Here is a 17,552-nt window from a genome sequence, read left to right as displayed (position 1 = left end):
GGTTCCTATAGGTCTCTATAGGTCCCCACAGGTCACTATAGGTTCCTATAGGTCTCTATATGCGCGCGCGGGTGCCGCCGGCCACCACGGGTTCCTATAGGTTCCGATGGGTCCCGGCAGGTTCCGGTGGGTTGCTATGGGTTCCTATAGGTTGCTATAGCTCCCTATATGTGCGTGCGGGCGCCACCGGCCACCACGGGTTCCTATAGGTTCCGGTGGGTCCCCGCGGGTTCCGGTGGGTCGCTATGGGTTCTTATGGGTTCTTATAGGTTCCTATACGTTCCTATATGCGCGCGCGGGCGCCGCCGGCCACCACGGGTTCCTATAGGCTCTGGCAGGTTCCGGTGGGTCGCTATGGGTTCCTATGGGTCCCTATAGGTTCCTATACGTTCCTATATACGCGCGCGGGCGCCGCCGGCCACCACGGGTTCCTATAGGTTCCGGCGGGTTCCGGTGGGTCGCTATGGGTTCCTATACGTTCCTATATGCGCGCGCGGGCGCCGCCGGCCACCACGGGTTCCTATAGGTTCCGGCGGGTTCCGGTGGGTCGCTATGGGTTCCTATACGTTCCTATATGCGCGCGCGGGCGCCGCCGGCCACCACGGGTTCCTATAGGTTCCGGTGGGTCCCCGCGGGTTCCGGTGGGTCGCTATGGGTTCCTATGGGTCCCCATAGGTTCCTATAGGTCCCTATATGCGCGCGTGGGCGCCGCCGGCCACCACGGGTTCCTATAGGTTCCGGTGGGTCCCGGCAGGTTCCGGTGGGTTCCGGTGGGTCGCTATGGGTCCCTATAGGTTCCTGTAGGTTCCTATACGTCCCTATATGCGCGCGCGGGCGCCGCCGGCCACCACGAGCGTCTCCCCGGTCACGTAGGCGGCGTCGGGGCCGACCAGGAAGGCGACGGCCCCGGCCACCTCCTGGGGGGTGCCCAGCCTGGGGGCGGGGCCAGCGTCAGGGGGCGGGGCCAGCGCCGTGACCCCGCCCCCTGCTGTGACCCCACCCCCCACCACCTCCGGGGGGGGGCAGGGCCAGCACTGCGGGTTGGCCCCGCCCCCCCACGTGGCCCCGCCCCCTCGCGTGGCCCCGCCCACCTGTCCACGCCCATGGCCTCCAGGAGGCGTCGCCGGGTCTCCTCATCCTGCCACAGCTGCGGGGGGGGGAGGGGGGTCAGGCCACGCCCCCTGGGGCCTATGGAGCCTATAGGGACCCAGGGGGACCCCACGGGGCCCATAAACCCCATAGGGAGCCCATAGAACCCCCTAGGGACCCATAGAGACCTCATAGAGCCCATAGAAACCCCATAGAACCCCATCGCAACCCCATAGAACCCATAAACCCCATAGAGAGCCCATAGAACCCCATAGGGACCCACAGACACCCCATAGAACCCATAAACCACATGGCCCATAGACCTCATGAAGCCCCACAGAGCCTATACAAACCCATAGAACCCCATAGGGAGCCCATAGATCCCCCATAGAGCCCATGGAGACCCCATAGAGACCCCACAGAGCCCCACAAACGGTATAGAGATTCATAGAGCCTCGTAGGGACCCCATAGAGAGCCCATAAAGCCCATAGAGCTGCATAGAGACTCATAGAGAGCCCATAGAACCCCCATAGAGGGACCATAGAGCCCCACAGAACCCATAGGGACCCCATAGCGCCCCATATCCGCCCCATAGCGCCCCATAGGGACCCCATATCCGCCCCATAGCGCCCCGGGCACTCACGGCGCTGCTGAACCGGGTCCGCACCAGCCCCGGCGCGACCGCGTTGATCCGCACGCGGCGGCTCCGCAGCTCCGGGGCCAGCGCGGCCACCAGCCCCAGCAGGGCGGCCTTGCTCACGCTGTAGGGGCCCAGGCCCTGCGGGGGGGACCGCAACATGGCCGCCATCGGGGACCACAACATGGCCGCCGTGAGGGACCACAACATGGCCGCCGTGAGGGACCGCAACATGGCCGCCGTGAGGGACCACAACATGGCCGCCGGCAGCGCCAACATGGCCGCCATCAGGGACCACAACATGGCCGCCAGTGGGGACCACACAACATGGCCGCCGTCAGCACCCAACATGGCTACCCCCGTGGGAAACAAAATGGCCGCCCCCATGGCGGCCAAGACGGCCACCGTCCCTCCCCTCCTCCCCCCACTGTCCCAGCCAATATGGCGCCCAAGATGGCGGCCCTCATGGCGCCCCAGGACCCTCCACCGCCATCATGGCCGCCGCGGCACTTCCTGCTTCCCATCATCCCCCTCTTCCTGCGTCCCATCATGGCGGCTCTCATGACGCGCGCCGCGGCGGCCATCTTGGCTCCCACCTCGGCGGCCATCTTGGCACCCAGCCCCGCCCCCCCCATGACACCCATCGCGGCAGCCATCTTGGCGCCCCCCCCACCACCACGTGGGGGGGCGGAGCCTCACCGGAAGGGGGCGGTACCCGGCCACGGATCCCACCAGCACGATGGCGCCGCCCCTGCAGCGAGCGACGCCATTGGTCAGGACGCGGGGGGGGGGGGGTGTGGGGGATGGAGGGGGCGGAGCCTCCGCAAGCCCCGCCCACTCACCCCCTCTTCTCCATGTGGGGCACCACCAGCTTGATCAACATGGCCGCCGCCGTCACGTTGACCTGGAAGACCTGCGGGGCGCGCGATTGGCCGGGGGCCGCGCGGAGGGGGCGGAGCCTCGCGGAAGGGGCGGGGCCACGCGGAGGGGGCGGGGCCACGCGGGGGGCGGGGCCCACCTTGTCCCACACGGCCTCGTCGGCGTCGAGGGCGGGGCCGAGGGCGGGGCTGACGCCCGCGTTGGACACCAGGATGTCGACGCCCCCGTGGCGCTCCAGGGCCTGGCCCCGCCCCCGCGGGGGGCGGAGTCAGCGCTCGGGGGCAGGGGGGGGGGACCCCGCGACGTCCCTCCCTCTATGGGGCCCAGGCGGCCGGGACCCCCAAGTGCCCCCATGTCCCTCCCTGTCCCCCCATGTGTCCCCCTGTGCCCCCCATGTCCCCTGGTGCCCACATCTCCCCATGTCCCCAGTGTCCCCCACGTCACCCCAATGTCCCCAACGTCCCCATGTCCCCTGTGTCCCCAATGTCCCCCCCGTGTCCCCCCCATGTGCCCGTGTCCCCATTGTCCCCCACGTCCCCATTGTCCCCAACGTCCCCACTGTCCCCCACATCCCCCATGGCCCCATTGTCCCCAATGTCACCATTGCCCCAATGTCCCCATTGTCCCCAAGGTCCCCCCATGTCCCCATTGTCCCCCCATGTCCCCCATGGCCCCATTGTCCCCAGTGTCCCCCGTGTCCCCAACGTCCCCCTGTGTCCCCAAGGTCCCCCCATGTGCGCTCCATGTCCCCCCATGTCCCCAATGCCCCCCACGTGCCCCGCGCCCCCAATGTCCCCAATGTCCCCAATGTCCCCACGTCCTCACGGTCTCCACCAGTCTCCTCCTGTCCTGGTCCCTCCCCACGTGGCACACGGCCCCGCTCACGCGCAGCCCCACACATCCCCACGTCCCCATTGTCCCCAATGTCCCCATTGTCCCCAATGTCCCCATTGTCCCCAATGTCCCCACGTCCTCACGGTCTCCACCAGTCTCCTCCTGTCCTCGTCCCTCCCCACGTGGCACACGGCCCCACGTCCCCATTGTCCCCATTGTCCCCATCGTCCCCACGTCCTCACGGTCTCCACCAGTCTCCTCCTGTCCTCGTCCCTCCCCACGTGGCACACGGCCCCACGTCCCCACGTCCCCATTGTCCCCAATGTCCCCAATGTCCCCACGTCCTCACGGTCTCCACCAGTCTCCTCCTGTCCTGGTCCCTCCCCACGTGGCACACGGCCCCGCTCACGCGCAGCCCCCGGCCCCGCAGCCGCCCCACGGCCGCCTCCACGTTGGGGGCGCGGCGGGAGCTGAGGAGCACGTGGGCGCCCAGCGCGGCCAGGCGCTCCGCCACGGCCAGCCCGATCCTGCAACGGGGCACGTGTGGGGCAGCTATGGGGGGCTATGGGGGCTATGGGGGGCTATGGGGGCTATGAGGCACCATGGGGCGCTATGGGGGGCTGTGGGGCACTATGGGGCGCTCTGTGTACCCATAGATCTCTGTGGGCTCCCGTAACTCTCTATGGGTCCCTATAAATCTCAGTGGGTCCCTATGGGACCCTCTGTGTCCCTACGGGTCCCTACAATCTCGGTGGGTCCCTATAGACCTCTGTACGTCCCTATAGGTCCCTACAAGTCCCTATAAAACCCCTGGGGGCTCCTATAGCTCCCTATGGGGCCGTGTGCGTCCCTATAGATCCGTGTGGGTCCCTATGGGTGCCCATATATCTCTATAGCTCCATATAGGCTCCCTATACATCTCCATGGGCTCCTATAGGTCCCTCTGCGCCACGACAGCCCCTCCCCCCGGGGGCGGGGCCACCCCACCGTGTACAAAGGGCAGCGGGGGGGGGGGGACAACCCGGACGCCGGGGCCCCTCCGGGGGGGAGGGGCTGGGGAAGGGGCCCCGGTCGGGGCCGTCGCCGTCACTCACCCGTCGGTGGCCGCCGTGACCAGGGCCACCTTCCCGGCCAGGGGTCCCGCCGGCGCCGCCATGTCCTGCCCCACGGATTCCGCCCCACGGATCCTGCCCCACGGATACTGCCCCACGGATTCCGCCCCCACGGACTCTGCCCCACGGCCGGGGGGCGGGGCCTGCCGGGGGGAGGAGCCTCCTAGGGGGAGGAGCCTCCCGGGGGGGAGGGAACGGCTCTATGGGGCCCGTAATGGGGACAGCCGAGGGGGCGGGGTTAAGGGAGGGGGCGTGGCCGGGGAGAGGCCAAACGGGCCAATGTTATAAACGGGGGGGCAAAAAAGAGAGAGGCCCAAAAAAAAGGATAAAAAAGGGGGATTTTTAACCCAAAATGGGAGCGCTGGGAGATCCCAAAAAGAGGGGGGGGGTCTCCCCAAAAGGGAGGCCAAAAAAGGTTTTTTTTGACCCAAACTGGGAGCAGACAAGCCCCCCCCCCAATAGGCTTTAATGCAAATTAGGGGTTTAACCCAAACTGGGAGACTGCCCCCCGAAGAGGAAAGAGCCCCAAATGGGAGCCTGAGAAAGGGGATTTTAACCCAAACCGGCTGCCACTGCGAGACCCCCCAAACTAGAAGATCCACCCCCAGAAGCCACCAGGGGCCAAACCGGGAGGTCTTAAAGGGACAAAAGCCCCTAAATGAAGACGAAAAAGAGGAAATTTTACCCAAATCGGGAGACGCTAAAGTGTCACCCCGCCCCCCTCCCCGCCCCCTGTTTCGCTGCCCGTTACCTCACGCGAGGCCCCGCCCCCTGTGCCCCCCCCCCCGCGAGCCTCTGCGCATGCGGGGCGCCTTCCCCCCCTCACGCGAGGCCCCGCCCCCTGCCCGTTCTGCGCATGCGCGGCGCCTTCCCGCCCTTTTTGGAGGCGGCTTCACGCCCCCTTTACCTCACGCGAGGCCCCGCCCCCTGCGCGCCCCCCCTCCCGCGCATGCGCGGCGCCTTCCCGCCCTTTTTGGCGGCGGCTTCGCGCCCCCTTTACCTCACGCGAGGCCCCGCCCCCTGCGCTCCCCCCCCCTTCTGCGCATGCGCGGCGCCTTCCCGCCCTTTTTGGCGGCGGCTTCGCGCCCCCTTTACCTCACGCGAGGCCCCGCCCCCTGCGCTCCCCCCCTTCTGCGCATGCGCGGCGCCTTCCCGCCCTTTTTGGCGGCGGCTTCGCGCCCTCTTTACCTCACGCGAGGCCCCGCCCCCTGCGCTCCCCCCCCTTCTGCGCATGCGCGGCGCCTTCCCGCCCTTTTTGGCGGCGGCTTCGCGCCCCCTTTACCTCACGCGAGGCCCCGCCCCCTGCCCCGCCCTTTGCCTCCTTTTTTAACGGTCGCAGGGGGGCGTTAAAGGGGCTGTGGAGGCGCGTGCTCCCTTTTCCCCCAAAAAAAGTGAATGAAAAAAGTGGGGGAAAAGGGTTTTTTTGACACTGGCCGCCATGGACTGGTTCCACTGCAACCGCTGCTTCCGCCAGGAGGGCGCCCGCTTCTCGCTGGCCACGTGCGGGCACGTCCTGTGCCGCCCGTGTGGCGATGGCGGCGGGGGTAACGGCGGCGGCGGGGGTTTGGGGGGAGAAACACGGGGTTTGGGGGGAAACGGGGGATTTGAGGGCAAATCTGGGCCTTTGGGGTGGAAATGCGGGGTTTGAGGGGAAACCGGTGGCTTTTTGAGGGAAAGGATTTTGGGGAGAAATGTGGGATTATGGGTGAGAACTGAAGGGTTTGGAGGGAAAACAGGGGGAATGGGAGATTTCAGGGGAGGAATGGGGAGTTTGGGGGGAAAGTGGGGCTTTAGGGAGGAAAATGTGGGGTTCTGGAGGAAAGGGGGTGTTTCCATTGGGAAATGTGAGGTTTTGGGGAAATAATGGAGGTTTGGGGTGGAAAATGGGTTTTGTGAAGGAAAAAGTGGAGCATCGGGGGGGAAACAGGAGTTTGGGGGGCAAAAATGAATGTGGGGAGAAAGGGGAGGTTTGGGGGAGGAATGAGGGGATTTGGGGGAAAAATGTGGGAATTGGGGGCAAAACCGTGGGGTTTGTGGGGAGAGCAGTGGGATTTGGGGTGAAAATGTGGGGATAAAGGAAAAGGGTGGGAATAATGGGGAAAATAAGGGGGAAAAAGGGGCTGGGAGCACCATGGCCGCCGCAGAGCGCTGCCCCGTGTGCGGCGCCGGCTGCCGCTTCCTGCCCATCGGCGAGCAGGTGAGTGCGCCAAAACGGGGGGTTTCACCCCAAAACGGGGGCTGTTGGCACAACGTGGGGGTTCTGCTCCCCGAAACGGGGGATTTTGGCCCCAAAAAGGGTGTTTCTCGCAGCTGCGGCCGCGCGAGCGGCTCTTCTTCAAGCCCCCCGCGGCCGTGGCGCTGGCGCGGCTGGGGCGGCTGGCGCAGGTGAGCGGCGGCGGCGCCATGGGGCAGCCCCCCGCGCTATGGGGCAGCGCTATGGGGCAGCGCTATGGGGCAGCCCCACAGCCCGCCCCACGGCGCAGGCCTGGCGCTTCCAGCGGGCGCAGACGGAGCTGCTGCTGCGGCGCCAGCGGCGGGCGCTGGAACGGGCTGCGCCGCAACGCGCAGGTGCCGCCCCATTGCGGCCCCACGGCTGCCCCACGGCCGCCCCATTGCGGCCCCACGGCCGCCCCATTGCGGCGCCCGCTATGGGTCTGCGCCCCACAGGGAGCTGGAGCGGCTGCGCCACGAGAACGGGGAGCTGCGGCGCCGCCTCCAGGTGCCGTTGGGGACACATGGGCCGCCCGGCAGCCATCTTGTCTGCCCATAGGCCTCCCGGCAGCCATTTTGGGGCCTTGTAGACCTCCTGGCCGCCATCTTGTCTCCCCAGGGGGATCCCAGCAGCCATTTTGGGGCCCTATAGCCATTCTGGCAGCCATTTTGGGGTCCTATAGGCCTCTCGGCACCCATCTGGGCACCTATAGGCTTCCTGGCAGCCATCTTGTCTTCCCATAGGGATCCCCAGCAGCCATTTTGAGGTCCTATAGGCCTCTCGGCAGCCATTTTGGGGACCTATAGGCATCCCAGCAGCCATCTTGTCTTCCCATAGGCCTCCCGGCAGCCATTTTGGGGCCTTGTAGACCTCCTGTCCGCCATCTTGTCTCCCCATGGGCATCCTGGCAGCCATTTTGGGGCCTTATGGACCTTGTGGCCGCCATCTTGTCTCCCCCCAGCCCTCCTGGCAGCCATCTTGTCACCCCACAAGCCCTTCCTCCCCCCAGCGCCATTTTGTCTCCCCGCGGCGCGCTCTCGGCAGCCATTTTGTCTCCCCGCAGGCCTCCTCCCCGGGCTGGCCCCTGAGCAGCAGGTGAGCGGTGCCGTGGGGCGGGGGGCGGGGCCGGGGGGCGGGGCCGTGGGGCGGGGGGGCGGGGCTGTGGGGCGGGGGCGGCGCCGTAGGGCGGGGGCGGGGGGCGGTGCCGTGGGGCGGGGGGCGGCGCCGTGGGGCAGCGCCCGCCCCCCAACGCGGCCGCCATCTTGTGCCCCCCGCAGGAGCAGCACCCCCCGCCCCGTGGGCGTCACCTCCCCGGCGCAGTCGGGTAGGACCCGCCCCACGCGTGGGGGTCCCGCCCCCCACGTCCAACATGGCTGCCGGGGGGCGGGTCCTGACCCGCCTCTCTGCCCCACAAGTCACCCCACAGCCCCGGCGGCAGCTGAGCGGCCAAGTGGTGAGGTGAGGGGGGGCGTGGGGCGGGGCGGCCCCCAACTGCCCCCCGCCGTGGGGCAGGTGCGTGTGTGCGACCCCCAACTGCCCCCTATGGGGCACATCCGTGTGTGTGACCCCCAACTGCCCCCTATGGGGCACATCCGTGTGTGTGTGACCCCCAACAGCCCCCTATGGGGCACATCTGTGTGTGTGACCCCCAACTGCCCCCCCTATGGGGCACATCCGTGTGTGCGACCCCCAACTGCCCCTATGGGGCACATCCGTGTGTGTGTGCGACCCCCAACTGCCCCCTATGGGGCACATCCGTGTGTGCGACCCCCAACTGCCCCCTATGGGGCACATCCGTGTGTGTGACCCCCAACTGCCCCTATGGGGCACATCCGTGTGTGTGTGACCCCCAACTGCCCCTATGGGGCACATCCGTGTGTGTGCGACCCCCAACTGCCCCCCTATGGGGCACATCCGAGTGTGTGACCCCCAACTGCCCCCTATGGGGCACATCCGTGTGTGTGACCCCCAACTGCCCCCTATGGGGCACATCCGTGTGTGTGACCCCCAACTGCCCCCTATGGGGCACATCCGAGTGTGTGACCCCCAACTGCCCCCTATGGGGCACATCCGTGTGTGTGACCCCCAACTGCCCCTATGGGGCACATCTGTGTGTGTGTGACCCCCAACTGCCCCTATGGGGCACATCTGTGTGTGCGACCCCAACTGCCCCCCCCTATGGGGCACATCCGTGTGTGTGCGACCCCCAACTGCCCCTATGGGGCACATCCGTGTGTGTGCGACCCCCAACTGCCCCTATGGGGCACATCCGTGTGTGCGACCCCCAACTGCCCCCTATGGGGCACATCTGTGTGTGCGACCCCAACTGCCCCCTATGGGGCACATCCGTGTGTGACCCCCAACTGCCCCTATGGGGCACATCCGTGTGTGCGACCCCCAACTGCCCCCTATGGGGCACATCCGTGTGTGACCCCCAACTGCCCCTATGGGGCACATCTGTGTGTGCGACCCCCAACTGCCCCCTATGGGGCACATCCGTGTGTGTGACCCCCAACTGCCCCTATGGGGCACATCCGTGTGTGTGCGACCCCCAACTGCCCCCTATGGGGCACATCCGTGTGTGTGTGACCCCCAACTGCCCCCTATGGGGCACATCTGTGTGTGTGACCCCCAACTGCCCCCCCTATGGGGCACATCCGTGTGTGCGACCCCCAACTGCCCCCCCTATGGGGCACATCCGTGTGTGTGTGACCCCCAACTGCCCCCTATGGGGCACATCTGTGTGTGTGACCCCCAACTGCCCCCCCTATGGGGCACATCCGTGTGTGACCCCCAACTGCCCCTATGGGGCACATCCGTGTGTGTGACCCCCAACTGCCCCCTATGGGGCACATCCGTGTGTGCGACCCCCAACTGCCCCTATGGGGCACATCCGTGTGTGCGACCCCCAACTGCCCCTATGGGGCACATCCGTGTGTGTGTGTGACCCCCAACTGCCCCCCCGCCGTGGGGCACATCTGTGTGTGTGACCCCCAACTGCCCCCCTATGGGGCACATCTGTGTGTGTGCGACCCCAACTGCCCCTATGGGGCACATCCGTGTGTGCGACCCCCAACTGCCCCCCCTATGGGGCACATCCGTGTGTGTGACCCCCAACTGCCCCCTATGGGGCACATCTGTGTGTGTGACCCCCAACTGCCCCTCCCCCAGTCGCTCCGCCTCCTCGCTCGACTCCGCCCCCCCATGGCAGGTGAGTCCTCCCCGGGGGGGGGAGGGGTTTCCCATCATCCTTTGCAGCTCGGACGCTCTAAGCCCCGCCCCACAGGTGGGCGGTGCCCGCTGGGGCTCCGGCACCCCCTTGGTGTCCAGTGCTGGTGAGAGCCCCGCCCCTTCCCCTCTGGCTCCGCCCCCGCCCCCTTTGGCACAACCCCACCCCTAGCCCCCGCCCCTTTGGCACAACCCCGCCCCACCTCAATCCCCACCCCTTTATCCCATGCCCCGCCCCTTTTGCATTTAGCTCCGCCCACAGCCCCCCAGCCCATCCTTTGCCTATAGCCCCGCCCCCTCCCGACCCTGCCCCCTGGGGGGGCCTTTCCTCCCTCTGGCCCCGCCCCTTTCTCCTTAGCCCCACCCCTTGTGTCCCTGTCCCCGCTCCCTTGGCCCCTCCCATAGCCCCGCCCGCAGGCTTAAGCCCCTCCCCTCTGCCCCCTGGCTCCGCCCCCACAGCCCCGTCTCCAGCCTCGACCCACAGCGAGACCCACAGGTGAGTGGGGGGGAGGGGAAGGGGGCGGGGACACGTGACGGGGGCGGAGCCTTCACCCCGCCCCCCGCATCCCCATAGGGCCTCGCAGACCCCGCCCCCCTGGGCCCCGCCCATGGGGCGGCCCCACGGCAGCCCCGCCGCCATCTTCGCAGGTGAGCCCCGGCCCCGCCCCCTCGCCCCACCCAGCCGGGGCCCCGCCCCCTGACCTCGCTCCGCCCCCTTCCCCCCCCACAGATCTCACCCCCCGCCCGTGCCCCCCCCCGCCGCTCCAGGTAAGGGGGCTGCCCCATAGCGCGTGGGGCCGGGGGGGGGGGGGGGTGGTGCCCGCCCCATAGCGCTATGGGGCAGCCGTGACCCCCCCCCCCGCCCATAGCGCTATGGGGCAGCCGTGACCCCCCCCCGCCCCATAGCGCTATGGGGCAGCCGTGACCCCCCCCCCCGCCCCATAGCGCTATGGGGCAGCCGTGACCCCCCCCCCGCCCCATAGCTGCGCTTCACCCCCAGCACCAGCCGCTGAGCCCCACGGGACGGGTAAGCCCCGCCCCTCGCCCCGCCCCCGCCCGGCAACCTGCAGCGTCACCGCTGCCCGCGACCAACATGGCGCCGCCGCCCTCGCTAGCCCCGCCCCAACATGGCCGCCGCGCCTGGTCATGCCCACAGCCCCGCCGCTGTCCGCGCTGCCCCCGCGCATGCGCGGCGGCGCCTGCCCGCATCCAACATGGCGGCGGCGGCTTCCGGCGGCACCGCCCCGTCCCGGCGGCGCCTGCCCGCGCCCAACATGGCGGCGGCGGCTTCCGGCGGCCGCGGCGCCGCCCCCCTTTATGCGCGTGCGCGCGGCTGCCCCATTCCAAGATGGCGCTGGCGAGCGTGGCCCGCGCCGAGGAGCCCCCCGCGCCGCTCCTGGGCGCCCCCCGCGACCTCGCGGCGCCCCCGGCGCTGGCCCCGCCCCTCGGCGGGGGGGCGGCCCCCCCCGGCGGCCCCGGGATCCACCTGCTGCACGGGACCACCACGCTGGCCTTCAAGGTGGGCGGGGCCGGGGGACGGCGGCCCGGAGGGGTCATGGACGGGGGGCCTGGAGGGGCTGTGGGGCCCATAGGGTCGGCTATGGGGGGGTCGTGAGGGGCTATGGGGCCCGTAGGGGTCATGGACGGGGGCCGGGAGGGGCTATGGGGCCTATAGAGTCGAGTACAGGGAGCTTTAGCATCTTATAGAGCTATAGAGTTGGGCTTTGAGGGTTTTAAGTTCTATAGATCTATACAATTATATATAGGGAGTTGGAGACACTATGAGGTTGAGTATGGGGGCTTTAAGATGTTGTAGGGCTATAGGGTCAGGTGTGGGGGCTTTAAGGTTGTACGGGGCCCATAGAGTCAGGTATGGGGGCCTTGAGGGGCTATACAATATGTGGGTATGGGGGCTTTAAGGTCTTATAAGGTTCTAGGGTCAGTTCTGGGGGACCTTAAGGTCCTATGGAGTCCATAACATCAGGTATGGGGATCCTTAAGGGGCTACAGGGTCTCGCATGGGGATTCCTGAGGTGCTATGAGGGCCATAGGGTCGGGTACTGGGGTTCCTAAGGTCCTATGGGGCTATGGGGTCATCTGTGGGAGTTCTCAAGACCCTATGGGGTCCATAGGATCAGCTATGGGGGTTACTAAGGTCTCATGGTACTCCAGGATCATCTGTGGGAGTCCTGAAGGGGGTGCCATAGGGTCTCACATGGGGGCTCTTAAGGTTCTTTGGGCCTATAAGGTCCCATAGGGGCCCCCGCAGGGCGCTATGGGGCTAGAGGGTCTTGGCCTATAGGGCCCCGTGGGGTCCTGAGTGGGGATCCCCGTGGGTGCTGTGGGGCCGGGCGCTGCCCGGGGGACCCCCAGCCCCATAGCGGGTCCCCCAGCCCCATAGCGGATCCCCCAGCCCCATAGTGGATCCCCCAGCCCCATGGCGGGTCCCGGGGGATCCCCTGGGGGATCTCTAGGGCTCCCCAATGGCTCCCCAGGGCTCCTGGTGAATGTCCAGGAGGGCCTGAGGGTTCTCCAGGGCTTCCCAATGGATCCCTGGGGGTCCCCATGGATCCTTGGGGCTCCCCACGGATCTCTAGGGCTCCCCTGGATCTCTAGGGCTCCCCATGGGTCTCTAGGGCTCCCCCTGGATCTCTAGGGCTCCCCCTGGATCTCTAGGGCTCCCCTGGATCTCTAGGGCTCCCCATGGGTCTCTAGGGCTCCCCCTGGATCTCTAGGGCTCCCCATGGATCTCCAGGGCTCCCCTGGATCTCTAGGGCTCCCCTGGATCTCTAGGGCTCCCCCTGGATCTCTAGGGCTCCCCTGGATCTCTAGGGCTCCCCATGGGTCTCTAGGGCTCCCCATGGATCTCTAGGGCTCCCCTGGATCTCTAGGGCCCCCGTGGATCTCTAGGGCTCCCCCTGGATCTCTAGGGCTCCCCACGGATCTCCAGGGCTCCCCACGGATCTCTAGGGCTCCCCACGGATCTCCAGGGCCCCCCTGGATCTCTAGGGCTCCCCTGGATCTCTAGGGGCCCCCCTGGATCTCTAGGGCTCCCCCTGGATCTCTAGGGCTCCCCATGGATCTCTAGGGCTCCTCCTGGATCTCTAGGGCTCCCTATGGATTTCTAGGGCTCCCTATGGATCTCCAGGGCTCCCCTGGATCTCTAGGGCTCCCTGTGGATCTCTAGGGCTCCCCACGGGTCTCTAGGGCTCCCCATGGCTCCCCATGGCTCTTGGTGACCCCCATGTCCCATTTTCTCCCCACAGTTTGACCACGGCGTGGTTGTCGCGGTAGATTCCCGCACCACGGCGGGCGCGTACGTGGATCTATGGGGCACCCCATGGATCTCATTGACCCCGTTATCTCTCTTGTTCCCTATTCTCCCCACAGTTCGACCACGGCGTCGTGGTGGCCGTGGACTCCCGCGCCACGGCGGGCGCCTACGTGGATCTATGGGGCACCCCACGGATCTCATTGACCCCATTATCTCCTTTCTCCCCACAGTTCGATCACGGCGTGGTTGTCGCGGTGGATTCCCGCGCCACGGCGGGCGCCTACGTGGCGTCGCAGACCGTGCACAAGGTCCTGGAGCTGAGCGGGGCCCTGCTGGGCACCATGGCGGGCGGCGCCGCCGACTGCAGCTTCTGGCAGCGGCTGCTGGCGCGGCAGGTCCGCGTGCACCGGCTGCGCAACAAGGAGCCGGCCACCGTGGCGGCCGCGTCCAAGCTGCTGGCCAACATGGTGTACGGGTACAAGGGCATGGGGCTGAGCATGGGCACCATGATCTGCGGATGGGACAAGAGGGGACCCGGTGAGTGTGTGGGGTGATGTGTGGGGCAGCCATGGGGCAGCCATGGGGCTAGAGAACAGCCATGGGGCTGCTGGCCAACATGGTGTACGGGTACAAGGGCATGGGGCTGAGCATGGGCACCATGATCTGCGGATGGGACAAGAGGGGACCCGGTGAGTGTGTGGGTGACGTGTGGGGTGATGTGGGGCAGCCATGGGGCAGCTATGGGGCTGGAGAACGGCCGTGGGGCTGCTGGCCAACATGGTGTACGGGTACAAGGGCATGGGGCTGAGCATGGGCACCATGATCTGCGGATGGGACAAGAGGGGGCCTGGTGAGTGTGTGGGGTGATGTGGGGCAGCCATGGGGCAGCCATGGGGCTGGAGAACGGCCATGGGGCTGCTGGCCAACATGGTGTACGGGTACAAGGGCATGGGGCTGAGCATGGGCACCATGATCTGCGGATGGGACAAGAGGGGGCCCGGTGAGTGTGGGGAACACGTGGGGTGATGTGTGGGGTGATGTGTGGGGTGATGTGGGGCAGCCATGGGGCAGCCATGGGGCTGCTGGCCAACATGGTGTACGGGTACAAGGGCATGGGGCTGAGCATGGGCACCATGATCTGCGGATGGGACAAGAGGGGACCTGGTGAGTGTGTGGGGTGATGTGGGGCAGCCATGGGGCTGGGAGCGGCCATGGGGCTGCTGGCCAACATGGTGTACGGGTACAAGGGCATGGGGCTGAGCATGGGCACCATGATCTGCGGATGGGACAAACGGGGACCCGGTGAGTGTGTGGGGCGGCCGTGGGGCAGCCATGGGGCTGGAGAACAGCCATGGGGCAGCTATGGGGCTGCTGGCCAACATGGTGTACGGGTACAAGGGCATGGGGCTGAGCATGGGCACCATGATCTGCGGATGGGACAAGAGGGGGCCCGGTGAGTGTGGGGTGATGTGTGGGGTGATGTGGGGTGATGTGGGGCAGCCGTGGGTCTGGGGAGGAGGGAACATGGCGGGTTGTGGGGCTGGGGAGACCGGAATGTGGGCACTAAGATCTGCGGATGGGACAAGTGCAGGCCTGGTGAGTGTGTGGGGCAGCCGTGGGGCGGTGTGGGGCTGGGGGATATGGAGGTTGTGGGGCTGGGGGACGTGGAGGTTGTGGGGCTGGGGGTTACGGAGGTTGTGGGGCTGGGGGACGTGTGGGGCTGGAGACCCCGATCGGATGGGGTTGGTGGTTCTGGGTCTGGAGAGCCCTGACTAGGTTGGAGGTGTCTGGACCCCCAAGTAGGTTGGGTTGGAGGTTGGGGGGGCCCCAGGCCGGGTTGTGGGTCGGGTTGTGGGTCCCCACGTGCCCCACAGCGCCCCACAGCGCCCCATAGCGCCCCATAGCGCCCCATTGTGCCCCCCAGGTCTGTACTACGTGGACAGCGAGGGCACCCGCGTGCCCGGCCAGGCCTTCGCCGTGGGCTCGGGGGCGCCCTACGCGTACGGGGTCCTGGACCGGGGCTACGCGGCCGCCATGACGCCCGAGGCCGCCGTGGGGCTGGCGCGCGCCGCCATCTTGCGCGCCGCCCGGCGCGACGCCTACTCGGGCGGCCGCGTCACCGTCTACCTGGTGGGGCCGGGCGGGTGGCGCCGCGTGGCCTGCGAGGACGTGGGCCAAGATGGCGGCGACGGGGACGACAAGGAGGAGGAGCCGTGACGGGTGAGGGAAGATGGCCGTCGCGGGGGGCGGGGGGGACAAGATGGCCGCGGCCGCGCCAAGATGGCTGCTGCGCCAAGATGGCTGCTGTGCCAAGATGGCCGCCATGCCAAGATGGCCGCCGCGGGGGGCGGGGAGGTGCCAAGATGGGCGCTGCGCCAAGATGGCTGCCGTGCCAAGATGGCCACCATGCCAAGATGGTCACTGCACCAAGATGGCCGCCGTGCCAAGATGGCTGCCGTGCCAAGATGGCCACTGCAATGGGGGCGTGGTGGCCATCTTGGTTGGGGGGCTGGGGGTGGCGGCCATCTTGGTTGGGGGTGGCGGCCATCTTGGTTGGGGGGCTGGGGGTGGCGGCCATCTTGGTTGGGGGGTGGCGGCCATGTTGGCCACGCGGCGGCCATGACAGCGGCCTCGTTCCCCCCGCAGCGGCCATGTTGAGGAGGGGTCTCCGCGCCCGCCCCGTCAAGATGGCGTCCGGCGGCAGCCATGTTGTTCGTGGATCCCCCTGCCCCAAGCGGCGGCCATCTTGGCGGCCCCGGGGGCGGGGCTGCGAGCGCTTCGCCGGAGCCCCGCCCCCTGCTCATTTGCATAAAGGTTCCCTGTTGGCTCTGGTGTCCTGTGTGCTCAATGGAGGGGGCGTGGCGGGGGAGGCCACGCCCATGACGTCACCCGCGCTCCCCGCGCGGCTCCGCCCTCCGGACGTCATTAGGGGCCAGAGTTAACGAGCCGGGGGGGGGGGCGGGGCGGTGCTTTTGGGGGGAAAAAGGCGGTTTTTGGGGGTGAGAAACCGCCATTGGCGGAGCCGTTGCTAGGGGCAACGCGCGGCCATTAGTGACCGCGGTGACGTCATTGGTGACCCTGGGAACCCCCGGTGACGTCATTGGTGACACCAACAACAGCCCCGTGGTGACCCCGTGACCCCCCGGTGTCCCCTCGGTGACCCCGGTGCAGGGGCGGGGCCTCACGCCCCCAATAAAAACCCCTTCTACCCAATGGGCTTCTGTTGGGAGCGGGGAGGGGGCGTGGCCTGTGCGGGGGGCGGGGCCGTCGCTGCGGGCGTTGATTGGCTGCGCCTGCGACGGGGGGGGGAACGTGTCGCTAGGGGCAACGCGCCGCCATTGGCGTAGCCGTCGCTGGGAGCAACGCGCCGCCATTGGCGGAGCCGTCGCTGGGGGCAACGCGCCGCCATTGGCGGAGCCGTCGCTAGGGGCAACGCGCGGCCATTGGCGGAGCCGTCGCTAGGGGCAACGCGCCGCCATTGGCGGAGCCGTCGCTAGGGGCAACGCGCGGCCATTGGCGGAGCCGTCGCTAGGGGCAACGCGTCCCCATTGGCGGAGCCGTCGCTAGGGGCAACGCGCCGCCATTGGTGCAGCGCGCGCAGTGCAGCGGAAGGGGCGGGGCGCAGGGGCCGGAAGGGGTGGGGCGGCGGCAGCGATGGCGGCGGCAGCGGCGGCGGCGGCGGCTCCCGCTCCCGGTCCCGGGATGGCGGCCGGAAGCGCGCGCGTGTCCAGCGGGCGGGACCTGAGCTGCGTGCCGGAAGTGGCGGGCACGCTGGGCGCCGTGGCGCGGCAGGGGTGAGTCCCGCCAAAACCGGGAAACGGCGGGAAGCGGCGGCGCCCCACGTGGCGGCGGCGGCTGACGCCACTTCCGGCGCGGCAGGTTCGACTTCCTGTGCATGCCGGTGTTCCACCCGCGCCAGCGCCGCGAGTTCCGGGCGGACCCGGCCCGGGGGCGCCCGGGGCCGCTCACGCGCTCGGACCTGCTGCTCTCCGGGAGGGGTGAGGACACGCCCCGCCCCCCGCGCCGTGACGTCACGCGGGGCGGGGCCAGCGCGGCCGCCCCGCCCCCCGCGGGGTCCCCGTTGTCCCCAATGTCCCCCCGTTGTCCCCGTTGTCCCAGACTGGAACACCCTGATCGTGGGGAAGGTCTCCCCGTGGATCCGCCCGGATTCGCCGCTGGAGCAGGAGCGACGGAACGCCGAGGCCGTCAGTGACCCCGCCCCCCGCCTGCGGGTCCCGCCCCCAGCCCCGCCCCCAGCCCCAGGCCCCGCCCCCCGCGTGGGAGTC

The 17,552-nt window shown here is 68.3% G+C and overlaps 3 protein-coding genes, 1 long non-coding RNA gene and 1 pseudogene across 4 annotated transcripts; 4 read left to right on the top strand and 1 right to left on the bottom strand.

Annotated features, from left to right (window-relative positions):
* Positions 1–818: 818 nt before the first annotated feature.
* LOC148590288 (dehydrogenase/reductase SDR family member 4-like) lies at positions 819–4,614 on the bottom strand. Its single transcript, XM_088539228.1, has 8 exons — positions 4,535–4,614; positions 3,790–3,967; positions 2,746–2,847; positions 2,570–2,640; positions 2,427–2,478; positions 1,734–1,868; positions 1,092–1,147; positions 819–933 (listed from the first exon to the last, which is right to left on the bottom strand). Exons 1-8 carry the CDS (start codon positions 4,594–4,596, stop codon positions 819–821), a joined length of 771 nt encoding a protein of 256 aa, XP_088395354.1. The 5' UTR covers positions 4,597–4,614.
* A 1,376-nt stretch (positions 4,615–5,990) lies between these two features.
* RNF212B (ring finger protein 212B) lies at positions 5,991–7,863 on the top strand. Its single transcript, XM_088539230.1, has 6 exons — positions 5,991–6,076; positions 6,680–6,749; positions 6,863–6,937; positions 7,036–7,109; positions 7,220–7,271; positions 7,828–7,863. Exons 1-6 carry the CDS (start codon positions 5,991–5,993, stop codon positions 7,861–7,863), a joined length of 393 nt encoding a protein of 130 aa, XP_088395356.1.
* A 2,069-nt stretch (positions 7,864–9,932) lies between these two features.
* LOC148590286 (uncharacterized) lies at positions 9,933–10,751 on the top strand. The gene is made up of 5 exons (XR_015914330.1): positions 9,933–9,975; positions 10,051–10,099; positions 10,452–10,488; positions 10,567–10,640; positions 10,723–10,751. It is a non-coding gene; the product is annotated as an uncharacterized LOC148590286 (long non-coding RNA).
* Positions 10,752–11,340: 589 nt separating this feature from the next.
* LOC148590285 (proteasome subunit beta type-5-like) lies at positions 11,341–15,483 on the top strand. Its single transcript, XM_088539229.1, has 3 exons — positions 11,341–11,511; positions 13,497–13,803; positions 15,191–15,483. Exons 1-3 carry the CDS (start codon positions 11,341–11,343, stop codon positions 15,481–15,483), a joined length of 771 nt encoding a protein of 256 aa, XP_088395355.1.
* Positions 15,484–16,918: 1,435 nt separating this feature from the next.
* LOC148590284 (protein arginine N-methyltransferase 5 pseudogene) lies at positions 16,919–17,498 on the top strand (annotated as a pseudogene).
* The last annotated feature ends 54 nt before the right edge of the window (positions 17,499–17,552 follow it).

Source organism: Tinamus guttatus, unplaced genomic scaffold (genome assembly GCF_059628265.1).
Source record: "Tinamus guttatus ecotype Peru unplaced genomic scaffold, ASM5962826v1 Tinamus_guttatus_pri_ptg001510l, whole genome shotgun sequence".
NCBI classification, from domain to species: domain Eukaryota; kingdom Metazoa; phylum Chordata; class Aves; order Tinamiformes; family Tinamidae; genus Tinamus; species Tinamus guttatus.
The sequence above is the reverse complement of the archived record's forward strand: the minus strand, read 5'-3'. Positions and strand labels throughout refer to the sequence as shown.

Bases quoted from the DNA above. Each gene is read 5' to 3' on its own strand.
- LOC148590285 (XM_088539229.1), top strand. From the start codon at position 11,341: ATGGCGCTGGCGAGCGTGGCCCGCGCCGAGGAGCCCCCCGCGCCGCTC. The intron at 11,512-13,496 runs GTGGGCGGGGCC...TTCTCCCCACAG, and splicing joins CCACCACGCTGGCCTTCAAG to TTCGATCACGGCGTGGTTGT. The intron at 13,804-15,190 runs GTGAGTGTGTGG...TGTGCCCCCCAG, and splicing joins ATGGGACAAGAGGGGACCCG to GTCTGTACTACGTGGACAGC.
- LOC148590288 (XM_088539228.1), bottom strand. From the start codon at position 4,596: ATGGCGGCGCCGGCGGGACCCCTGGCCGGGAAGGTGGCCCTGGTCACG. The intron at 1,148-1,733 runs GTGAGTGCCCGG...CCCCCCCCGCAG, and splicing joins GGACCCGGTTCAGCAGCGCC to CTGTGGCAGGATGAGGAGAC. The intron at 934-1,091 runs GTGGGCGGGGCC...CCCCGCCCCCAG, and splicing joins GAGGCCATGGGCGTGGACAG to GCTGGGCACCCCCCAGGAGG.
- RNF212B (XM_088539230.1), top strand. From the start codon at position 5,991: ATGGACTGGTTCCACTGCAACCGCTGCTTCCGCCAGGAGGGCGCCCGC. The intron at 6,077-6,679 runs GTGTGGCGATGG...AGGGGCTGGGAG, and splicing joins GGGCACGTCCTGTGCCGCCC to CACCATGGCCGCCGCAGAGC. The intron at 7,110-7,219 runs GCAACGCGCAGG...TGCGCCCCACAG, and splicing joins GCGCTGGAACGGGCTGCGCC to GGAGCTGGAGCGGCTGCGCC.